At 46.4% G+C, this 24,125-nt stretch overlaps 1 protein-coding gene across 3 annotated transcripts in view; it reads left to right on the top strand.

Moving 5' to 3' along the window:
• The window catches only part of ARIH1 (ariadne RBR E3 ubiquitin protein ligase 1), a 420,527-nt gene extending 401,930 nt beyond the window's left edge, over positions 1 to 18,597 (top strand). For all 3 annotated transcript variants that reach the window (XM_030187624.1, XM_030187631.1, XM_030187615.1), the window contains exons 13-14: positions 4,841 to 4,953; positions 14,604 to 18,597. In XM_030187624.1, the coding sequence (XP_030043484.1) occupies positions 4,841 to 4,953; positions 14,604 to 14,688 (198 nt within the window). In that variant the 3' untranslated portion in view covers positions 14,689 to 18,597. The remainder of the gene's footprint in view (positions 1 to 4,840; positions 4,954 to 14,603) is intronic.
• Positions 18,598 to 24,125: the final 5,528 nt, after the last annotated feature.

The raw sequence follows: 24,125 nt of genomic DNA, 5'->3' as shown, positions 1-24,125 counted from the left end.
GCCCTCGGTGCCGTTGATGGAGGCGCCGGTGGACTCTGGTCCTATGATGCGGTCTTCGATTCCGGCGCCGCTTGCGGCACCGGTGTCGATCGCCACTCAGGTGGAATCCCTGTCGACATCGATGGAGGGAGCTTCGTCCCCGCCGGCACGGGAGTCCACCTCTCAACACCCTCGTCGAGGACGTGGTTCCTCGCAGTCGAGACGGGCCTGGTTGCGGTCTGAGCTTAGAGAGCTCATGTCCGACACCGAGGAGGAGGTCTCGTGGGGGGAGGAGGAGGACCCCAGATATTTCTCCTCCGAGGAGTCTGTGGGTCTTCCCTCCGACCCCACACCTTCACTGGACAGGAAGCTCTCGCCCCGAGAGCCTCTCCTTCGCCTCTTTTGTTCGGGACATGTCTATCAGCATTCCCTTCCCAGTGGTAACTGTGGATGAGCCGAGGGTGGAGATGCTCGAAGTCCTCGACTATCCATCACCACCTAGATAGTCTTCCACGGTACCGTTGCACAATGTCCTCAAAGAGACACTGCTTCGGAACTGGTTGAAGCCATTATCTAATCCCACCATTCCCAAGAAAGCGGAGTCCCAATATAGAATCCACTCAGACCCGGAGTTGATGCGGCCTCAACTGCCTCATGACTCAGCGGTCGTGGACTCTGCTCTCAAAAGAACACGGAGTTTGAGGGATACCGCCTCGGCGCCCCCGGGGCGGGAGTCTCGCACTCTGGACTCGTTTGGGAGGAAGGCCTACCATTCTTCCATGCTCGTGACCAGAATACAATCATACCAGCTCTACACGAGCATCCACATGCGGAACAATGTGCGGCAACTGGCGGACCTGGTTGACAAGCTCCCCCCGGAGCAGTCCAGGCCATTTCAGGAGGTTGTCAGGCAGCGAAAGGCGTGCAGAAAATTCCTGTCCAGGGGTATCTATGACACCTGTGATGTGGCATCCAGAGCTGCGGCCCAAGGTATAGTGATGCGCAGACTCTCATGGCTGCGTGCCTCTGACCTGGACAACCGCACCCAGCAGCGGCTGGCTGATGTCCCTTGCCGGGGGGATAACATTTTTGGCGAGAAGGTCGAGCAGTTGGTGGACCAACTACACCAGCGGGAAACCACTCTCGACAAGGTCTCCCACTGGGCGCCTTCAGCATCCACCTCCGCGAGTGGACGTTTTTCCCGGGCCCGGCAGGCTGCACCCTACGCCTACAGCAAGCGTAGGTACACCCAGCCGGCCCGAAGGCCTCCTCAGGCACAGGGACAGTCTCAGCGCGCTCGTTCCTGTCAACAGCGTGCGCCTAAGCAGCCCCCCGCGCCTCCACAGCAAAAGCAGGGGACGAGCTTTTGACAGGATCCATGGGAACATAGCCGCCATCAAAGTAGCCGTGCCGGACGGCCTGCCGGTCGGGGGGAGGTTGAAAGTTTTTCACCAAAGGAGGCCTCTCATAACCTCCAACCAGTGGGTTCTCCAAATAGTGCGGTGCGGATACACCCTGAATTTGGTCTCCAGCCCACCAAATTGTCCACCAGGAGCTCAATCCTTCAGCTCCCATCACAAGCAGGTACTTGCAGAGGAACTCTCCGCCCTTCTCAGCGCCAATGCGGTCGAGCCCATGCCACGCGGGCAGGAAGGGCAGGGATTCTATTCCAGGTACTTCCTTGTGGAAGAGAAAACAGGGGGGATGCGCTCCATCCTAGACCTCAGAGGCCTGAACAAGTATCTGGTGCGAGAAAAGTTCAGGATGCTTTCCTTGGGCACCCTTCTACTCATGATTCAGAAAGACGATTGGCTATGTTCCCTGGATTTAAAGGATGCTTATACTCACATCCCAATACTGCCAGCTCACAGACAGTATCTTCGATTCCGTCTGGGGACACGTCTCTTTAAGTATTGTGTGCTGCCCTTTGGGCTCGCCTCTGCACCACAGGTGTTCACGAAGTGTCTCATGGTGGTTGCAGCGTACCTGCGCAAGCTGGGGGTGCACGTGTTCCCGTATCTCGACGATTGGCTGGTGAAGAGCACATCAGAGGCGGGAGCTCTTCGGTCCATGCAGTGCACTATTCAACTACTGGAGCTACTGGGGTTTGTGATAAATTACCCGAAGTCCCATCTCCAGCCAGTCCAATCTCTGGAATTCATAGGAGCTCTGCTGAATTCACAGACAGCTCAGGCCTATCTTCCCGAGGCGAGAGCTCAGAATCTTCTGTCCCTCGCTTCCCAGGCCAGAGCGTCCCAGCAGATCACAGCTCGGCAGATGCTGAGACTCCTGGGCCATATGGCCTCTACAGTACATGTGACTCCCATGGCTCGTCTTCACATGAGATCAGCTCAATGGACCCTAGCTTCCCAGTGGTGCCAGGCCACCGGGAATCTAGAAGATGTCATCCGCCTGTCTATCAGTTGTCGCAATTCGCTGCACTGGTGGACAATTCGGACCAATTTGACCCTGGGACGCCCATTCCAAATTCCTCAGCCCACAAAAGTGCTGACGACGGATGCATCTCGCCTGGGGTGGGGAGCTTATGTCGATGGGTTCCACACCCAGGGGGTTTGGTCCCCCAGGAACAAGGTCTTCAGATCAACCTCCTGGAGCTCCGAGCAGTCTGGAACGCACTGAAGGCCTTCAGGGATCGGCTGTCCTCCCAAATTATCCAAATTCGGACAGACAATCAGGTTGCAATGTATTATATCAACAAGCAGGGGGGCACCGGATCCCGCCCTCTGTGTCGGGAAGCCATCAGGATGTGGCGTTGTGCAAGCCAGTACGGCATGCTTCTCCAAGCCACATACCTGGCAGGTGTAAACAACAGTCTGGCCGACAGATTGAGCAGACTCATGCAACCGCACAAATGGTCGCTCCATTCCCGGGTGGTACGCAAGATCTTCCAAGTGTGGGGCACCCCCTCGGTGGACCTTTTCGCCTCCCAGACCAATCACAAGCTGCCTCAGTTCTGTTCCAGACTTCAGGCACACGGCAGGCTGGCGTCTGATGCCTTTCTCCTCCATTGGGGGACGGGCCTCCTGTACGCTTATCCTCCCATACCTTTGGTGGGGAAGACCTTACTGAAGCTCAAGCAAGACCGCGGCACCATGATTCTGATCGCGCCTTTTTGGCCCCATCAGATCTGGTTCCCTCTTCTTCTGGAGTTGTCCTCCGAAGAACCATGGAGATTGGAGTGTTTTCCGACTCACATTTCGCAGAAGGACGGAGCGCTTCTGCACCCCAACCTTCAGACTCTGGCTCTCACGGCCTGGATGTTGAGGGCGTAGACTTTGCTTTGTTGGGTCTGTCTGAGGGAGTCTCCCGCGTCTTGCTTGCCTCCAAGAAGGATTCCACTAAAAAGAGTTACTTTTGTAAGTGGAGGAGGTTTGCCGTTTGGTGTGAGAGCAGGGCCCTAGAACCCCGTTCTTGTCCTGCACAGACCCTGCTTGAATACCTTCTACACTTATCAGCGTCGGGTCTCAAGACCAACTCAGTAAGGAATCACCTTAGTGCAATTAGCACTTACCATCATCGTGTAGACGGTACAGCCATCTCTGGAGAGCCTTTAGTTGTTTGATTCATGACAGGCTTGCTTTTGTCAAAGACCCCTGTCAAGCCTCCTACAGTGTCATGGGATCTCAACGTCGTCCTCACCCAGCTGATGAAACCTCCTTTTGAGCCACTGAATTCATGCCATCTGAAGTACTTGACCTGGAAGGTCATTTTCTTGGTGGCAGTTACTTCAGCTCGTAGAGTCAGTGAGCTTCAAGCCCTGGTAGCTCATGCCCCTTATACAAAATTTCATCATAACAGAGTAGTCCTCCGCACTCACCCTAAGTTCCTGCCGAAGGTGGTGTCGGAGTTCCATCTTAACCAGTCAATCGTCTTGCCAGCATTCTTTCCCGGACTGCAAAAGAGCATTGGCCTTCTACCTGGAGCGGACACAGCCCCACAGACAGTCCGCCCAATTGTTTGTTTCTTTCGACCCCAACAGGAAGGGGGTCACTGTCGGGAAACGCACCATCTCCAATTGGCTAGCAGATTACATTTCCTTCACTTACACCCAGGCTGGGCTGACTCTTGAGGGTCATGTCACGGGTCACAATGTTAGAGCCATGGCTGCGTCAGTGGCTCACTTGAAGTCAGCCACTATTGAAGAGATTTGCAAGGCTGCGACGTGGTCATCTGTCCACACATTCACATCACATTACTGCCTCCAGCAGGATACCAGACGCGACCGTCGGTTCGGGCAGTCGGTGCTGCAGAATCTGTTTGGGGTTTGAATCCAACTCCACCCTCCAGGTCCCGGTTTTATTCTGTTCAGGCTGCACTCTCAGTTAGTTGTTCTTCGTAGGTCAGTTTCTGTTTTGCCCTCGCTGTTGCGAGGTTCAATTGACCTTGTTTTTTTGTTTTGAGTGAGCCTGAGAGCTAGGGATACCCCAGTTGTGAGAACAAGCAGCCTGCTTGTCCTCGGAGAAAGCGAATGATACATACCTGTAGCAGGTGTTCTCCGAGCACAGCAGGCTGATTGTTCTCACCTTCCCTCCCTCCTCCCCTTTGGAGTTGCGTTTTTTTTCCTCATTTCTTTGCTTGTCATTAAACTGAGCGGGAACGGTTGCGCACGGGCGGGAAGACGGCCGCGCATGCGTGGTGGGCGTGCCCTGTGTGCGGGACCTCCCGCGAGATTTTTCGTCTGGTTTGAGGGGCTGCCGTGGACGTCAACCCAGTCGTGAGAACAATCAGCCTGCTGTCCTCGGAGAACACCTGCTACAGGTATGTATGTATTCGCTATCCTTATGGTTGTGTTTCTAGATTATTGTGTAATTTCCTGTGGTGGTGTTTTTATTTATTATAGAATAATCAAGCAGATCTAGAGAACGCTACAGAGGTGCTGTCTGGTTACCTGGAGCGAGATATTTCCCAAGATTCTTTGCAAGATATAAAGCAGAAAGTGCAAGACAAGTACAGGTGAGCTATTTCTCCTTGCTGTGTTCTCTGACTAGGATTTAAAAAGTTCTTATGTTAGTGTAACGGAATGTGTGTTAACTGATCAGACAACGCAACACTTTGACTTACAACGATCAGTATGGGCATTTTAATGGAACAGTATTCTAGAGAAATATTCCAATATACCTCTGACACTTCTTTGGCCTGGCAGTGTTTTCCTATTCCTTTAGACATGTAGGACAATCAGACGGGCTGTGACACCGTGAGCCACCTTTTGCAACTTTTAACTTTCTCTCTTCTACCTCTGCATAGCCCTGCTGTAGAAGTAACAGCCCTCAGCCAGGGGTCACTGACTGCAGTTGCCTCTAAACATGTGTGTATGTACCCTGAACGTGGTTATATGGAAGGTGATTTTATAGCAGGTTGCTTAGGTTGGAGGGCCTAATAAGCCCCTTTTTTTAAGTTAGTTTAATAAATCCACATAGGCACCTATGTGTCTCTTAAAATACTTATACAGAATCACCTGAAATTGTGGCTACAGTATGGCTATTAACATTTACATTAAAGAAGAGGTGTAGCAGGCTTTGGTGTCAGGAGGAGCAGACGTTTTGTAAAATAGGCATCAGTGTGAAGCTGACTAGCTGATCTGCATAGACACCATTTTCTTCAAGGTCAGTTTGGAGCAGCAGCCACTCCCCTTGCACCCCACCTAGCTATGCCTCTGCATTAAAGCTGTAAATGTACACAGCTGAAGTAGGAACATAGATATTTATTTATTCTTATATCCTACATTACCCAACATTAAATGTCAGTTCAGTGTAGCTAACAAATTTTAGTTTGTTATACAATATATTCAAGATTCCTTGTCACTTGCAGCAGATGAATCCAGGAACTAGTGGGTTAAGTCCGCCTACCAGCAGGTGGAGATAGAGATAAACAAACTAAAGGCAGTGATGCCAGATGGCCAGCTCCTTCCTCAGTTAGTATGTGTCTATCTCAGCAGGTGGTGGATGGCTTTTTCTTCAGCTCCTGAGCCCAAGGCCTCTGAGGGTGCTCCTGGGCTGGTGGCAGCATACGCAGTTGCTGGGTCCCTGCTGCACCTCAAATTCCCTCTGAACAGGCTTTTGCTGTTCCTTTCCTTCCCTGTTTGATTCTGTCTCCTCACTAAAAAAAAAAAAGAACCATTGAATTTGTTTAAAAGAGAAACAGAGAAGCACAGGGAAGTGTGTTTTTTATGAGAGCAGGTTTGTGTTACTGCTGTCTGAGTCCTTTTTCTGTTGCCTGCTTGTCTGAGCCTGCCTCGAAGTGGAGTCGGAGAGTTTTTTTCTTCGGCTCAGCTATCAGTTCCCGCACTTTCCCGGTCCAGGGTAAGTCCTGCTGGGTTCCTGTTCAGGGGTGGGCGATGGCAGCGGAGGCAGTAAAATGCTGTTCCCGATGTGGGAAACGGCGTTCGGCAGCGGGCCTTTGCAGCGCGGGTGTGCTGATTTGGCGGGACTCGACGGAGTGGTCCCCCCCCGAGAGCGTGCTTTCCCGCCCAGAGCCTGGCAGTTCTCGCACCATTTTGCGATTGGTCACGGAGTCGGCTTCAGTAGCGGTTTTGGCAAAGCTGCTTCTCCGCTGGTAGGGGAGTCGGGGGGGGGGGGGGGGGCGTCAGGCACTGTGGGCGGTGATGCAGGTGCCATGTCTGCGACCTCCTCCGTTGCAGGGGAGGGATTTTCGCCAGTTTATTTTGCTACTCCATCAGGTGTTTTTGTTGAAAAGGGCCTTGCCCCCCCCCCCCCCCCCCCCCCAATGCGGCTGCGACAACTTCGGCATTTGATCCTCTCAGGGGGATTTTTTCCCCAGAGGATTTCTCCTCCCTTAAAAAGCCTAGGCTTTCTTTGGGATCTGAGAAGGGTTCCTGCATACAGTCGTCTGCAGCTTCCTCCATGGTGGCTCTCTCGGAGCAGACGGGGGTAGAGGACGTGCAGGACGGTGTACTCACTGACCAACTGGAGGACTCTCCCCCGTGAGGATTTTCCATAAGGAGGAGTTGTCCTCCTTTATCTCTCAGGCGCTGGAAGCCCTGAATATAGAGGACCCTGAGGTTGCGGCTTCTCAGGCGGTCATCCCCAAGATGGCTAGTACCAGACGACCTTCTAAGGCCTTTCCGGTACATGAAGCTATTGAAGAGTTGATTTCGGCCCAGTGGGCGGATCCGGATGGGGGGGCTGAATGTAGCCAGGGCTATGGCCAGGCTGTATCCGGTTTCAGTGGACCGTTTAGAGCAGTTTGCTCCACCTAGGGTGGATGCCCTGGTGACGGCGGTCACTAAGAAGACTACTCTTAGTTGGAAGGTGGTGTGGCACTTAAGGATATGCAAGACAGACGGCTAGAGGCCTCTTTAAAACGTGCCTTTGAGGTGGCCGCTTTGACACTTCAAGCTTCTGTTTGTAGTTCTTATGCGGCTAGAGCTTGTCTCAGTTGGCTACATTCTGTCATGGATTCGATTTCGGAGTCTGATATGCCGGGAACTCCTCAGATGTCGCTGATGGATATTGGGCTGGCGTATTTGGTCCGTGCTTCGGCCAAACTCATGGCCTTGACCGTTTCCTCTCGGCGTCTTCTGTGGCTCCGTCGTTGTGCTGCAGATATGGCCTCTAAGCGACGGCCCATTAAATTGCCTTTCCGAGGGAAATTGCTTTTGGGGAAGACCTAGAAAAGATTGTTAAAGATTTGGGGGATTCCAAATCTCGGCGTCTTCCGGAGGATAGACCCAGGCAGGGAGCTTCGAGGTCATGTTTCAGAGAGATGAGACGGTATCGCCCGGGGCGGTCCAACGTAGCCTTTCAGCGTCCTCGTTTTGGGCAGCGTTCTTCTTTGCGCAACGAGAAGCATCCGGCTGGACCCCCCTCTCATCAGGGGGCTCCTCGGGCCTCGTAATGATGGGGCACAGATCGGTGGTTGGCTTTCTCTGTTTCTTCCAGAGTGGGCCAGAATTACTTCGGACCAGTGGGTCCTCGATATGGTGCGAGAAGGTTACAAGCTAGAATTCTTCTCTCCTGTCACAGATTTTTTTTCTGGAGTCCCACTCTGTATCGCGGGCCAGGAGGGATAGTGTTTCTGCAGTGTTTGTGAGACCTGTTAAGGATAGGGGCTATCGTTCCTGCTCCTCCTCTCGAAAGGCACACAGGTCGGTACTCCATCTTCTTTGTGGTTCCAAAGAAGGGAGGGACTTTTCGGCCTATTCTCGATCTCAGAAAAGTAAACCAGTTTTTGTGGGTTCGTCACTTCCGCATGGAGACATTAAGGGCAGTTATTGTTGCTGTTCAACCAGGCGAGTTTTTGACGGCTCTCGATTTGAGGGAAGCTTACCTGCACATTCCCATTTGGCAGCCCCATCAGAATTTTCTCAGATTTGCGGTGCTGGGTCAGCACTTCCAGTTTCGGGTCCTTCCTTTCGGAATGGTCATTGCCCCACACACTTTTCCAAGGTCATGGTGGTGGTGGCGGCGTTCCTGCGGAAGGAGAGGATTCGAGTGCATCCATATCTGGACGACTGGCTGATTTGGGCGACGACAGCAGAGGAGAGTCGAGTGGTCACCGACCGAGTGATTGCGGTGTTGCAATCCTTAGGTTGGGTGGTTAATATGGACAAGAGTCATCTGGTTCTGAGTCTGGAGTATCTTGGAGTGCAATTCGATACGAAGCGGGGGAAGGTGTTTCTCCCCGAGGGGCGAAGGATCAAATTGCTTTCTCAGTTACGGACCTTATTGAGTTGTCGCGCTCCCCAAGTGTGAGACTGTTCAGCTACTCAGTTTCATGACGGTGACCTTGGAGGTCATTCCATGGGCAAGGGCTCACATGCGGCCTCTTCAGAATTTTCTTTTGAGCAGATGGTCGCCGACGTCGCTGGATTATCAACGATGCCTTCCTTGGTCGAGCCGGGCCAGGGACAGTCTCGCGTGGTGGCTCCGGTCAGCCAATTTGCAGAAGGGTGTTTCTCTGGCGTCTCCCAATGGTAGTCGTGACGGATGCCAGCCTTGCGGGCTGGGGAGCCCATTGTCTTCATCGAGTAGCCCAGGGATCGTGGACCCCTCTCGAAGCGACTTGGCCGATAAATTGTCTGGAGTTGCGAGCAGTCGTGAATGCGCTGCAGAGTTTTCAGGACCTTCTGCAGGGGCAGGCGGTTCGTGTATTCTTAGACACCACAACGGTGGCCTACATCAATCGGCCGGGGGACACTTGCTGTCTTCCCTTGGCAGTGGAAGCCTCTCGTCTTCTAGTATGGGCGGAAGTGCATGTTCAGAGTCTGTCGACAGCGCACATTGCGGGTCAAGACAATGTTCAAGCGGATTTTCTCAGCTGAACTCTTTTGGATGCAGCAGAATGGACGCTGTCGGACTCGGCTTTTCGGTTGATCTGTCAACGTTGGGGAAGACCAGTAATGGATCTCATGGCCATGGCTCTTCAGCTGCAAACAGCTGCCAGGATCCGCAGAATTGGACGCTCTTCTCCAGCCATGGCCGGAACAACAGCTACTGTATGTTTTTCCTCCGTAGCCTCTGATAGGGAGAGTTCTTTGCAGCATAGGGCGGCATCGGGGGCCGGTCATTCTAGTGGCCCCAGACTGGCCCCAACGGCCGTGGTATGCGGATCTCATTCGAGCACTCTCAGAGCCACCATTGCGACTTCCGGTGACACCCGTTCTGCATCAAGGGCCAGTTCAGATGGAAAATCCCTCCCGCTTTTCTCTTACGGCCTGGCTATTGAGAGGCTGCCGCTGAGGAAGAAGGGATTTTCAGGACCAGTCATTGCCACTCTTTTGGGGGCACGCGCGAGTGTGGAAAGCTTTCTCGGCGTGGTGTGCTTTGCGTGCTGAATCGCCTTTTCGGGCGGACATTACGGTTATTCTGGAGTTCCTTCAGGATGGGCTTCAAAAGGGATTGGCATATAATTCCCTTTGAGTGCAAGTGGCCGTGCTAGCTTGTTTTAGGGGCAAACTGATAATTTTCTTTCCATTAGTCCATCCCACTGTTCCAGAGGGCCTGCCCGAGGTTTCTGAGATTTTAGTTGGTGCGAAGTAATGGGTCAAATAACGATTGTCACCTTGCTCGGTGCTTCCTGTATATCTCTTGTTCTCTACAAGTTGTCCTGAGATATGATCCACACATTTTCTTATCTGGTTAGTGTTAGTTTAGCAAGTTGTGGTTGTGTTTATTCCGAGTTTTTCCTTACTGCTTGTCTAAGTAAATACTGAGTAACTGGACTGGATGCCAAGAGAGAGCTGTCTCAGCTCAGTTTTCAGTTCACTATTTCCACTTGCTGGTTGATGGACACAACTTTCCCACAGGTTCTGGAATAGTGGGAAGACTAATGGAAAGATAATTATCAGGTAAAACCTAATTTCTCCTTATGCTTTATTGTTTAATAATGGAGAACAATTCTTATTGGCAAACTTATGCAAAGTATACTGTGGACACCATATAACACTATCCTGCATTATATCAAACTCCGTTGTATAGAATCTGATCTTGTTACATTCTTCAGGGGACAAAAGGTTGGTCCTGGAGACAATACAGAATTCTCAGTTGGGAATATGTGCACAGATTAATTTTTGATAGTTGATTAGAAGTGTTTGGTATTCTACGTAATGCCAATTTGTGTGGTACTGTTGGTATTAAGATCGTCCAGTGTAAAGGTTTATATTAGGATATGGTCTTTATGAAGGTTTTCTGATAGCCATCTTCTGAATTGTGGTCAAGTTTTCTTGTCTCAATCTAGGTAAAATGCTGCAGGCAATAGCAGTAGTTCTTTTTTTTTTTTTTTTTTTTTCCAGAGATGCTTGTTGCAGTAGGTCAGAAGTATGATATATCCCATTTGCTTTGCCCTTCTGTGTCACAAGTTCAATAAAGCTGCATTTAGATTAAAATTGTATTTGCGATTGTGTACTTAGTTTTTTTTTTTTCCTTCTGCAGCTCCTTGTGACTGTATAAATAACATACCTTTAATTCCGATTGCAGGTTTTAATCCAAATGCAGCCCTAAAAAGTTAAAGAATAAAAAGTATTGAAAAGATAAGAAAGAAAGAAATACATAATACAAATTGAAAAATTACAGATGAAAGAATCTGCATGCAGAATAGCTGTAAACAACCTTAGTTTTCACAGCCTGCTTCAGAAAAGCAAGCCCTAAAATAGTTGAGTGGTTTTTAGAGGGTTGTAATTCCGAGTTATGGGTATGACTTTTTTGGTGTGCTGTAAAGAAGTATTTGTCACTGTCAAGCTGAGCTTGCTTTCTTTCCAGCCATGATATTTTGTGTCATACGGTTTTAGTAGTTGTGTATGATTCCTGGAGAAAACAGGATTCTTAGACTGTAGTACCTTTTCAAGGGTCAATAGAAGTGTTGCATTCAACTTTCAGGATCACACAGATCCCTCCTTATTTGTGAAGTTGAGCCTGTGTTCTCATGGTAGTATCGAGTGATTGCTTCCTTTTTAATCATATAGAAGTTACTTTTATAATGTCTTTTCCATGCCTTTTATGTTTGAAAAGGGGCTTTTATAAAAATGTGCTTAAAAAGTATGGGCCTATAAAGACTGCCCATAAATGTTCCCAGTGTCACCACTGGGGGGGAAAACAGGGCAGCTGCCCTAGGTCCCACAGCTCCAGGGGGACCTTGCGGTCTGCCACCTCTTCCCGTTCTCACCACCGCATCTGAGGTCTCCCTCCATTCCCCTCACCTCCCCTGTCTTCCTAAAATCGCATTTTGTTGACACGGTGGGGGGGGGGGGAGCAGTAGCGCAGCAGTGATTGTTATATGTTGCCTATCCCAGCACTGTTTCTCTGCCGCGTTCCTCCCCCTTTTGATGCAACTTCCTTTGTTTAGTCTGGGAGGAACACGTCAGAGAAACAGTGCTGGGACAGACGCAGGCAGTGTATAAGAATTGGCTGCCACGCTACTGACCACCTCCCCGCACCTGTCAATAAAGATGCAATGTTAGGAAGACAGGGAACTTGAGGGGAATGGAGGGAGACCTTGGATCTGAGTGGCGAGAATAGGAGGAGGTGGCAGACCGCGGGAGCCCCTTGGATTTGTTTAAAGTAGACCGGGGGATGGTTTTAGAGATAGGGGGACATGCCCGCCATATTGGGAGTCAGGGAAGGATCTGGAAGAATGAAGGGCCCGGGAACAGAGGGGAGGAAGAGAGAGATGGCAGACAGTAGGATGGAGGGAAGAAGAGAGGGAAATATATTGGACCCAGGAGTGGTAGGGAGGGAGAAATGCTAGAAGGGAGGGCAGGTAAGCAAGGGAGGGAGAGATACTGGCTGATATGATGTGGGGTGGGGGAACAACAGCAGGAAAGAGGGGGGAGGTAGCAGATGGGAAGAGAGATGGGATAGGAAGATGACGAGGGTGTGGAAGAAAAGTGACAGGGAGAGGAGATACTGAGCTACAAGAATGAAGGGAGAGGGAAGGAAAATAGTGGAAATGATGGAAACATGTGGGAGAGACCAAGAAAGGGGTGGCAAGATCATCAGTGAGAGATAGAGAGGCGGATAGTGAATGCAAAGGTAGAAATGTAGTAATGAAGGGTAGATGGAAGGGAATAGCAGGCTGGGGAAGGAGAGAGCTGGGAACTGGGACAGCTAGGGAATAAGAGAAGAATATGGAAAGTTAATAGGTAGCTGAAAAGTCAAAAGAAGAAGGGTGAGAAAGAAGGTGAAATTTGAGTGGATAGAGAGGCAGAAAAGAAAGACCTGGAAAGGAAGGATCAATATGTCAAAAGATAGGTGTAGTGAAGGAGTAGAACAGGAGTGGAGAGAGAAGAAAAGACAAATGGACAAAAGCCACTAGAAAGACAATTATTATTATTTTTTATTTTTTTTTTTTTTATTTAACATTTGTATCCCACATTTTCCCACCTTTTTGCAGGCTCAATGTGGCTTACATATAGCCGATTACAGTTTGAACAAATACATAGTATGAATGAATACAAAGTGATATTGTGGTATAATGAGGTATATGTATGGTAGGAAACAGTTGGGGAAACTTAGAGAGGGAAAGGGGGAAGAAGAGTCAGGTAATGTCCGTTGCAGTCTTTGGTTATGTTGTGTCGCAAGTGACCGGTATTTTTATGTCTGGTCATTGGGGTATGCTCTTCTGAACAGGTCTGTCTTTAGTGCTTTCCGAAAATTTAGGTGGTCGAGCGTAATTTTTACTGCTTTTGGCAATGCGTTCCATAGTTGTGCGCTTAGCAGAAGACAGACAGAGAAACTGAGACCAACATGGCAGGAAACAAAATGTCCAAACAAAGGTAGAAAAAAGTGTTTTATTTTGAATTTATTAACTGGACTATGTTAACTTTGGGATATATGTATCACAGATGTCTTTGTATTGTGTTCACTGGCATAGCCCCCCCCCCCCCCCAATGAATGCAAAATATAAATACCTGAGCTGGCTGGGATCTCCGGGTAAAGACCTGCTCTTCCTTTGTCGCTCTGACAGCCAGAACTCTCCAAAATCTGCAGCCAGCAGCCGTGTCGCCAAGCTGCTGTCACCACTTCTGATCCACCCCTGTGAATACTTGCTTTTTCTGCACACATAAGAACTGAGCATGCATGGGAGGGCCAACAGTGGCAGCAGCAGCTTGAGGACACAGCCACCAGATGCAAAGCTTGGAAAGCTCTGGCTGCTGGACCAGAAGAGGTTGTCTTTACATGGCACTGCTTGGGGATCCCTGCCAGCTACTGCAAGGGTGATGGCTAATTTGGGGGGGGGGGGGGTCCTCCATGGCTATGCCACCTATTGTGTTCAATACAAAAGGAAGTGCATTTCTGTTTTTATTTCTTCAGTGTTGCAGTGCTTTCCAAGTTTAAGTTCTTGGGGTCCCTAGTTCAATTTTGGTGTTCATATTTTTATTTCTAATTTCTGATCCCTTGTTCTATATTTGGTGAAGGTGGGTCTGTGTTTCGTGTGTGAAGAAGTCATGTAAAGTTGTTTTATGTGTGGTAGTAATGGTGGGTGGGGAGATTGGAGGAAGGGACCCCCTCCTTAATTTCTGCCCTGGTCCCCAGCATGTCTAAAACCATCCCTGAGTGTCACAGTTTGTGTGGAGGCAGAGATGTAATATGCATGTATATTTTTTTGGAGCAGGTATAAATTTGTGCGCTGTTGGGGCTGATTCTGGGTGCTTATGTTGCGTTTATAAAATAGATGTTTTTTGGACTTCTTACATAGGTGCTGTGTTATAAGTAAGCAAGGGATCAGATCCCAGGGCTGAACATTTTGGCTATGTTGGCATAAAAGTGCTTTGATGTGGAAAACTAAGTAGAACTGGTATCTGCTCATTACCGGTGTCCTAGAAGTCGGCAGATACCGGTAATGAGTCTAAGCAAATTTAATTTTCACAAAAGGGCGTTTATTAGAGTTTGTCACCTAAAAAGGTCAAATTGACCAGTTTCCTTAAATTTGTTTTTTCCAGTTAATGTTCATTACATAGTTGAATTGCCATTGCAAATTGATACTTGTCAGATTAGAAAAAGAAATTTCACTGATGTTCCAGTTTGAATACTATACCACTAGAGAAGTACTTTCTTAATTGCCACTTTTGAGGAACTTTGCTATTATAAGGGATTAGAATTTTGCTTCTGACCTTCATTTTCTGCTTCTTATACCTATCCTTACTGCAGGTATTGTGAGAGTCGAAGAAGAGTTTTGTTACTGCACGTGCATGAAGGTTACGAGAAAGATCTGTGGGAGTATATCGAGGACTGAGAGCTGCCCTGCATATATATAAAAACAAAATTGAACTCTGAAAACTTTTATCTTCTAGAGTGCTCATGCAATTAAAAACAAACAAACCACAAAGCAAACCAACAAAAGCAAGGCACTAAATCCTCTTCTGACATCGCTGGTCTCTAGTGCCGCATTTCAGTTTTGTTAACAGAAAGTTGAAGTAAATTATATTGTAATAAAAAAAAAAAGGTAGATAAACAATTGTACAACAGTATTCTAGGCGGCCAACAACAGGAGTGTGACAGAGACACGGGAAAAAGAAACCCTCCAACTTTAACTTGTAATGTAGCCTCCTTCTTAAGAGCTGACCTGGTTTTCTTTCGGATTTTTTTTTTCCGTTTGTGTGTAGTACAGATTAAATTTAATACCACGTTTTGACACTGCTTTTCAGTTCCAAACCAGCCATTTTGATGTACTTTGGCAAGGGTACTCTGCCCCCTCCCCCCCCCCCCCCCCCCCCCCGGACCCCAGTATCCAGCCTTTTCTGTTTCTTTCCTTTAGCTCTCCCTCTTACATTCTGTAAAATTAATGAATGAATGTTTGTCTTCTTGTGAAGGCAGCAAGTTCTTGGGAGGAGCTAGTGAAGGGTTAGAGACTAAAAGGAAAACCTTTGTATATGACTTTTAAAATGAGAAAAATAGGACAACACAGTATTTTTCAAATTGTATATAGCGCATATGCATGGACAAAGAGCAAGCGTGGCACGTGTTTGCATTATGTTTAATTACAAAAAATATTTATTCTTTAAAAATCTTCAAGATTATGTCTATTTGCTGTGCCGTTTCTTTCAAATACCTTTTCTTAAATCCTCTTGGGGAAAGGGAGAGCTGGATGTACTTCTTAATGGCTTTTACTGGTAAAGACTGTGTTCCCTCCTTCTGCCCTGAATATTTCACAAACTGCTGATGTGCACTGCATTACAGATTCTGGTGTGACCTTAAGTGCTATCTTTGTCTCCTTTTAACTTATTGTAAGGTAAGCAGGGGCTTCCAGTTAGTTAGAATATTTGGTTACATATGTTGTGACTTTTTGAAGAATTTTCTTTGCTGTTGAACAAAAATAGGTCATTCCATTGCTTCATTCTGACCTTGTCCTTCTGAAAAGAAACGGGGGCAGCTGCACTTTCTACACACTCTTTGGTAAATGTGCCTATTTAACATATGGGGATACATGTCCTATTTCTCTCCTTCAGTGTTAGATCATTCTGCCTTCCCAGTTGCGCACACATCCTCTGGACTTGGCTGAAAAGCATATGCAAGTGAAACATTTAATCATTTGTTTTGAGATTTTTGTATGTCTGAAATCTGGATTTTCTCCTTTCAGATGTGTTTCTTATAGGCTTCACAGTTTTACATCCTTCTGAAATGACATTTTTGATACTTTTACATATATTTACCTACATACATGTGACAAAAGTGTGTTAGAAAAGTTGCTTGGGTGTGTTATCTGATTCACTTACTACGCAGAAGTGACTAGAGAAAATCAGTGGAATTCAGTTCACTTACAATTCAAATGCATCCAGTATTTGTGGTAGTTTGAGTGTTTGGTTTTTTTTTTCTTTTAATCAGAGCAAACGAATCATTAAGTTCAGCTCCCAAATTGTCTTTTAATATTCTCACATAGCAGGAGCGCTATGTTCAAGTCAAGGTTTGGTGATGGCGGGTTTTTTTTTTTGTTTGTTTCTTCCTGTGTGCACACTCTTCTATCTGCCTATGGTGTTTATCACCAGATAACCAATGTATTGAAATGTTCGTTGATGCTGACTTCACCAGGTTAAGAACAGTAAATAAAAAAGGCAAAGGAGGCACCAGAAAATGTACTGGCTCAATATTAAAATGCCTCACTCATGTCCTTCCAAGTGTTGTATGCTAAACCTCATGTTTGTTGCCTACAGAAATAAAGAAACCCTTTCCACATTGGGCATTTTAACCCCTTTCCATTTCCTCAGCTGCAGTTGTTGCCATTGCACAGTCATCTGCCTGAGATTTTATTTTTATCTGTAGAGGCTGCTGTTTTGGACTCCTGTCACTCATGTTTTGTTTGACAGTGGTTTCTGGACTACTGATTTGCATATCACCCAGTGGCATTCAGCCAATCTGACCATACATTCAACAACTAAATCTCCTTACTATGAATAGACATGATCTTTTCAGCTAGTATGGAAACAGTAATTTCAGGCAGAGGAATGGATTAGTTTACATCCAATGCCTACATAAAAGTTTTCCCTGTTGAACTTAGGGTTAGAGTTTGTATTTTGAAAGACACATGCCTAAACATCACAACAATCTGCTAGCAGCCATATTTATAGGACTTTACTTTTGATTCAGTAGAAAGGTGCCATTAAAAAATTGTAGAAAGGTGCCATTAAAAAATTAACATTAAAGTTGTATAGTCTTAATAAATATGTTTGATAACAGCTATGGCCAACTATTGCTCAATGATTCAAAAATCTGTGTGCAGTACTGGTCAACAGCATTATTTCACAGACTTGATGCATGATCTGGATGACTCCTGACTGATCAGTCTGTATTTGTAAACCACAAACTACTACGTTTTGGGACATAGTCATTTTATTTTAATAGAGTGAGTTCCAGATTGTAGTGGATTATGGTTTAAATAACCTAAAGCTGCCTGTTGGGGCTGCTCAGGGTAGGAATAATTAACAATCAAGATTTTTTTTAATCACAAGGGCAAAGTGTGCACTTTTTCAGCTAGCAGTATCTAAAACATTCAGAATGAGTGCCATTAATGTCTTCCTTTAAGTAATCAGTCATTGGTACTTATGTTAAAAACATCATGTGATATGACAACCAATCAAGCTCAGGAAGAAAATGACATGGTTAAAAAGGTTAAAATCTTTATTATAAATCCACATGGATGGTTGGGTATCCGTAAATTCTTATTGTATCAAAAAGTCTAACCAATTAGAACACAGATTAGTTACACTTTTTGGTACAATAAGAATTTAAGAATACACCACTTGGTGTTGCTCAGTTTTCATCCCTAGGTAATTGTCTAGGCAGTACAGTTTTCTTTAAATCTTTGTTTAGCTCTGCTAAATCACTGGGCAGGTTTTAACATTATAATTATGTGGTAATGCTTAGATAGCAAAGTTTATCCTTTGTCATTCAGTGAAATGCTGTGTGGTGGTGTCTTTCTATCCTAGCCATCCTCTGGCAATTACCATGCTAGCTGAGGGTTGGAAGGAAGATGATCTCAGAATCAGAACCCTTTAGCTGTGTCTCGTACCAGCATGAGGTGTCTGTATAAACATCCTTCCTCATCAGCAATATAAGGCAATCCCAAGGCTACCCATGTCTTTTAAATTGCAGTTCTGGGTCCTACAGTTGTGTATCGGCTGCTTTCCGTTTCATATTATTCTGTAAATTCTCTGTTATAGAATGGCCTTTTTTGAAGTCCATGAATAGGCACATGTGACTTCCAGTACATGGGTTAAGAAGAGTAGCCTAAGGCTACCGGTAACTGTTAATTAAGATCTGGTTGTAAATTGATAATAATCACCAAATTAGTCTGATAGCAGGTTCTTGCTAAAATCTATTAGCTTAACATATAAAACCAGTTTCTCAGATGGCTGCATATATGTGATCTGGCAGATTGCTAGCACTTAAGGGTTAAGTGATTACTGGTTTCCCATGCCTGTGTCTGCTGCCATGAATGTGTTTAGAATTGAACTTTAACATTATTTGAGAGTCCAGGAGGGGCACAATTAAGCATACCTGTCATTAAATACTGAGGAATTGTGGTATAACCAGTAAAATCTTGTTATGTTTAATATTTTTATTAACATAAATTGGCATGTTTCTGCCAATTTTTATTTTTAAATTAAAACAAATGCCCACTAATAAAATCTAGTTGTTGACAAACCAATTTCAGTGATGTCTGCATTTCAGTTTTGCTGGGTGTTACGACTCAACAACTTTCTCCTACTCTGAAGATTGTTTGTGTCATTTTACATATCCAAGGAAATGGTCTGAGTCCCCTGACGGAAAACATTTTTTTAGATTAATATTTAGAAACATATATTTTATAGAATAATCACAATGCCTATTTAAACACAAATGTGAAGAATAGGGTTGACAGATTTTAAGTAATATGTAGTAACTTAAAGCTCAGCCCACTTATAGGGAAGTTAGAGATCATTTTCAGTGCCTTCTCTTTGTGTATGGATTGATATGGAAATATACTGCTAATACTATTAAATACTGTGAACATGCTCTTGTAGTGACTAAAGAGTGACCATTGCACTGCTGTTTTGTTACCTTAAGTAAACCCAATAATAATTTATCTCGGGAGGCTGTGGCTTGGTAAAATGCCGCTTAAACACAAGCCCTCCATTTTTGCTTTTTTTTTTTTTTTGACATGGTACTCCCATATAGTACAGTGACTGTTGGAACTAAACTCTTGATAATACTGAAGTGCTGCCACTACAGGAATTTCAAGACTGCAATAACATTGTAATAAAAATAGTGGGAATTTTTTTTAAATATAGAGGCTCGTTTTCACAGCACATAGACTTACAAAGTTACATAGGTTACTGTAAGAGGCATATTTTCAAAGCACTTAACCTTCCAAAGTTCCATAGAAACCTATGGAATTTGGAAGGCTAAGTGCTTTGAAAATGAGCCCCACTGTGTAACTGAGCACCATAATGTTTACAAACTGAAACATCTAATGACAAACATGTTGATTTTGTAGCATTTTAAAAAATTCTTGATAGTTTTCTATTGAATTTCAGTTTCATTACAACCCTTCAGTCAGCAATTTTGAAATACACATATGTGGCCTTTATAGGCCTATAATGTAGCAGAAGCATAGGATCTAGAATGCAGCTAAAAATGAGAAGTGGTATATTAACATGATTTTCATTTTAAAGGGCATATAGAGCTGTATACTAATGAATTTAAACATTTCATTTATTCTATTATATTTATTCAGTAGTTTTCTCCTAGTTTGGGTTTCTAGTTCAATCAGAGCTGGCTTTTCTTGGATTATAGTATCATGTTTCTTTTCATGTAAAGCTACCTCAATGCATGTATTTATCTCATTTATCTCTCCTTCTATCCCACTCGGCCCAGTCATTGCAAAAATTTTGGCTGAGAGCCACACAGCAGCCCATCTTACAGAATCTTGCAATCATGAGCTCTACAACCAAACTATAAAAGGATTTTGAACCCTTCTCCCAACCTCTCCTCTCCCTCCCTCATTCTATGAATGCTACTTTTGCAGCCTCCACCCTCTTCCAGTCCTGGTCAATTTGGAGAGAGAAAGATCTGGCCCAAAAATCAAATCTAGATCCCCCCCCCCCCCCCCCCCCCCCCCCCCCCCCCCCCGTTGCAGTACACAGCATTTCCTGCTAAGCTGTCATACTCAACTCTGTGTTTTACTTCATTGGATTTTACTGAGCTCCACTGGAATGCTAAATGCTCAGAACTTAATGTTCTTTTGATTAAAATCATACCACAGCCATAAATGCTGTTGATGCCACAAGCAAGAGGGTAAGACTTCCAGTTACTTTTATTGAAGAGGTAAAGCTGGATATATATATTTTTTTAAGTTTCAAAAATGTCCAATTAATGGCAGCTACGTAACAGATTCTTCGGGGAGAAAACAGCAAAGAGCCAGGGAATGTTTGAAATCTGTAAGAGGTATTTTAAACAAATATAGGAAAATAGTGAAGCAAAATAGATTGAATTCCAAAAACTTATAAAATGTTTTCAGCAATGCCACTGTTACTTAAATTCAATTTTCTTATCATCCAGTAGGTTCTATCCTTTGACCATCAGATGGAAATAGAGAAACAGCTTTCAATGATGAGTCTAATAACAGGTGCAGCTTGGAGCTAGTTGGTATTTCTCTGCCTCCAGGAGGTTATACAGCAGTTATTTGGCTTTTGTTGTTTTTTTATTTTTATCCTGGCTCCAGAAACAGGCCATGGCTGGTATCTGTCTTGTTTTTTCTCCCAGCTGTGGCTTATGGGCTGCATCCGGGTTGAGGGTTTGTTTTTTTTTTTTTTGGGGGGGGGGTTACCCCCCTTGCGTGGGTCCTTTTCCTGTGGGCTTTAGAGCAGCTAGCACAGACCCTAAGTGGCCTTTGCCAGCCCCCCCCCTTGCCGCCACCTTTTCCCCCATCCAGAGCCTCATTTCTTAAAAAAAAAAAAAAATTAAATAGCTTAAATACACAGCTGATAAAGTTAAAAAAAAATGAAAGAAAGCAAAACCGAGATTAGGCTGAGCTCTGTAGGTCAGTTGGATCCCCGGCCTCCAACAGTGTGAGGAATCCCTCCTTCCTGGTCAGGTATTTTTTTTTTGGGGGGGGGGGGGGGGACAGTTGCAGCATGCGACCACCAGCTGTCAGGTGTGGCCAGTTCCCCAATTACAGGGTGGGCCTTTAGGGGCAGGGGACTCCAGTTGCAAGAGCCTTACGGCATAGTCATTGGATGCCATTGCAGCAGTGGAGCTCCATTCAGCCTTTTGACCTCAGTGGCAGTTGTATGTGACACTGGTCCTGTGTCTTCAGCTGCAGAGCAGACGACGAGTGCACCACCTTGAGGGGCATGGGAGAGGGAATCCCCCATGTCCCCCACACCCAGATTGGCCCTTTGGTGCTCTCAGGAACCCAGGTTGAGAATTTAGCCCTATTGCAGCCATCTCAGAGGAGCTTGGCAGGGGCCCAAACCTCTGAGCAAGGTTCCAAGGGTTGACCTTGGGGGGGGGGGGCACCTGGGGTCCATCCCTTCTGCCCTTTTTGTTCCTCTGCTGCACAGCAGGTGGTTGCAGGTTCCTGCAGAGGCTTAGAGGAGCTCCCAGAGCTTCCCCTCCGCCCTGTAGGGTTTCAAACTGTGTGGAGGAGATGCTGAGGCTTTTGTTCCACATGTTCTGAATCCCTGAAGTCCAAGTTGTTTCCCAAGGATGACAGTCTTCAATTGTGTGTCTCTTTTGGCACAAGGAGCTCCTGGCTCTTATTGATTAAGTCATAGATGTCCTCCAGTTGGATACAGCTCTCCCTAAGGAGACCAGAGACTACTGCAAGCCCATGGAGGCTTTTCTCCTCCATTGGGCCCTATCAGAAATGGTTCTGAAGAAGTGGGAAACCCCAGTGCTGTCATTCAGGGGCCCAAGCATATGGGGTGTTTTTATCCACTCCCTTGGGAGGATTTTGACTGTCTCTTTCCCCTCCCAAACGTGAATGCCTTGGGTGGCCTTCAGATTTCATCTTTGACACTCTAGAAGTTCAGGAAGCTTTTTGTGGATGTTACATGGCCATGGTGATGCTCCAGTGGATATAGCAATTTCCACCTTCCTTGGAGTCAGGCTGGCTAGAATCTAGGGTGGCTTTCCTGTCTGACTTGCTTTATGATCTAGTCCAGATATGTTTGAAATTGGTAGCCTTGGCAGTGGGGGCTCATCGACTTTGGCTGCACTATTGGATGGCAGATGTGGCTTCCAAGGACCGACTTTGCAGGCTGCCCTTTAATGGTAGGTTGTTTAGAGAGGACCTTGAGAAGCTAATCAAGGATCTGGGCAAGGCCCAGCCTCACTGACTGCCTAAGTACAAGCCCCATGGAACTTCCAAAGCTTTTGGGGTTCAGGGTCACTCCCAAGATTGGGATCATTTCCACTCTAAGAAGACCTTTTTGGGGGTTGCCATCGCCAAGGGGTGGGGCAAAGTAGCTCAGGGATGGTGGTGAGTCCTCTGACCTCCCCCCCCCCCCAAACCAGTCCAAATGGGAGGTTGTCTGTCTTTTTTTTTTCCTGAGAGTGACCCCCTTATCTCAGACCAAAATTCTGGAGTTTGTGATTGCTGTGCTTTGGAATTTGCTTACCCTGTATCCTTTGGCAGCTCCCCTCTCAAATGCAGAGCAGCAGACAAAACCCTAATTCACCTCATCCACCTGAAAGTGCTGGAGGATTTGGGACGGTACTCCATTTACTTTGTGGTCCCCAGGAAGGGGGGGGGGGGCGCCTTCCATCTCATTCTGAACCTCAAGATTAGTGAAGCCTTGTAGGTCCCCTGTTTTCACTTGGAGACCCTGCATTCGTTGATCACATTTGTTCGCCCAGGAGTGTTTCTTTCCTCGACCTCCCCCCCCCCCCCCCCAAACCAGTCCAAATGGGAGGTTGGCTCAGTTTTTTTTCCCTGAGAGTGGCCCCTTATTATCTCAGACCTGTGAGTTCTGGAGTTTGTGATTGCTGTGCCTTGGAATTTGCTTACCCTGTATCCTTTGGTAGCTCCCCTCTCAAATGCAGAGCAGCGGACAAAACCCTAATTCACCTCATCTACCTGGAAGTACTGAAGGATTTGGGACGGTACTCCATTTACTTTGTGGTCCTCAGGAAAGGGGGCTCCTTCCATCTCATTCAGAACCTCAAGGGGATTAGTGCAGCCTTGTAGGTCCCCTGTTTTTACTTGGAGACCCTGCATTCGTTAATCACATTTGTTCACCCAGGAGTGTTCCTTTCTTCCTTGGATTTTTTTTTTTAAATATTTGTACCCGCGCTTTCCCACTCATGGCAGGCTCAATTTGGCTTACATATTGTATACAGGTACTTATTTGTACCTGGGGCAATGGAGGGTTAAGTGACTTGCCCAGAGTCACAAGGAGCTGAAGTGGGAATTGAACTCAGTTCCTCAGTTCCCCAGGACCAAAGTCGACCACCCTAACCACTAGGCCATGCCTACTCTCACATCTATATTCATCCAGATTTCAGGCATCTGAGTTTCTGCTTCTTGGGCAGGCACTTCCAGTTCAGGGCCCTCCCATTTGAGGTGGCCATGTCACATCAATGTGCTGGTAGATGCCACCTGCTTCATCAACTGGCTAGTAGCCAGGGCAATTTGCTAAGTGTTGCAGGGTTTCCTCTCCATCATTCAGAGGAAGACATTCTGGGTTTTCTCAGACAACATGGCAGTGATGAAATTAGGAAGTAAGGTGGTGACACTGGAGATCCAGTGCCTATGGTGCACCATCTCTTGGTACTCTCAGCAGTGTAAATTGCCGGGGTGAACAATGTCCAAGATGACTACTTCAGCCATCATTTTCTGGACCTGAGGGAGAGAACTCTGAGTGAGTCAGCCTTCTAGGTTAATGGATATCGCTGGGGTAAAACAGTCCAGTCTGATGGCTTCTCCAGAGAATTTGAAGTATCCTTGTTTCTTTTGCCATAGGTCTGCAAGAGGTTCGGCAGGGATTGATGAACTGGTGAAGACTTGGCCTATTCGAGTCTTTCTGTATGTCCACCCCCCCTCCCCTTGTGAGCTGAGTTTTGCAAAGGGTGGTGCAGCATCCATTTCTGGTGACTGTTGTGGTGCCAGACTGACCAAAATGCCCATGGTATCCTTATCTGACTTAGCTTCTAGTGGATGAGCCTCTCCCTTGACTGAGGGGCTGGTAATGG

The sequence above is a fragment of the Microcaecilia unicolor genome, chromosome 1 (genome assembly GCF_901765095.1).
Source record: "Microcaecilia unicolor chromosome 1, aMicUni1.1, whole genome shotgun sequence".
NCBI classification, from domain to species: Eukaryota; Metazoa; Chordata; class Amphibia; order Gymnophiona; family Siphonopidae; genus Microcaecilia; species Microcaecilia unicolor.
This window is presented reverse-complemented; position numbering and strand designations above follow the sequence as displayed.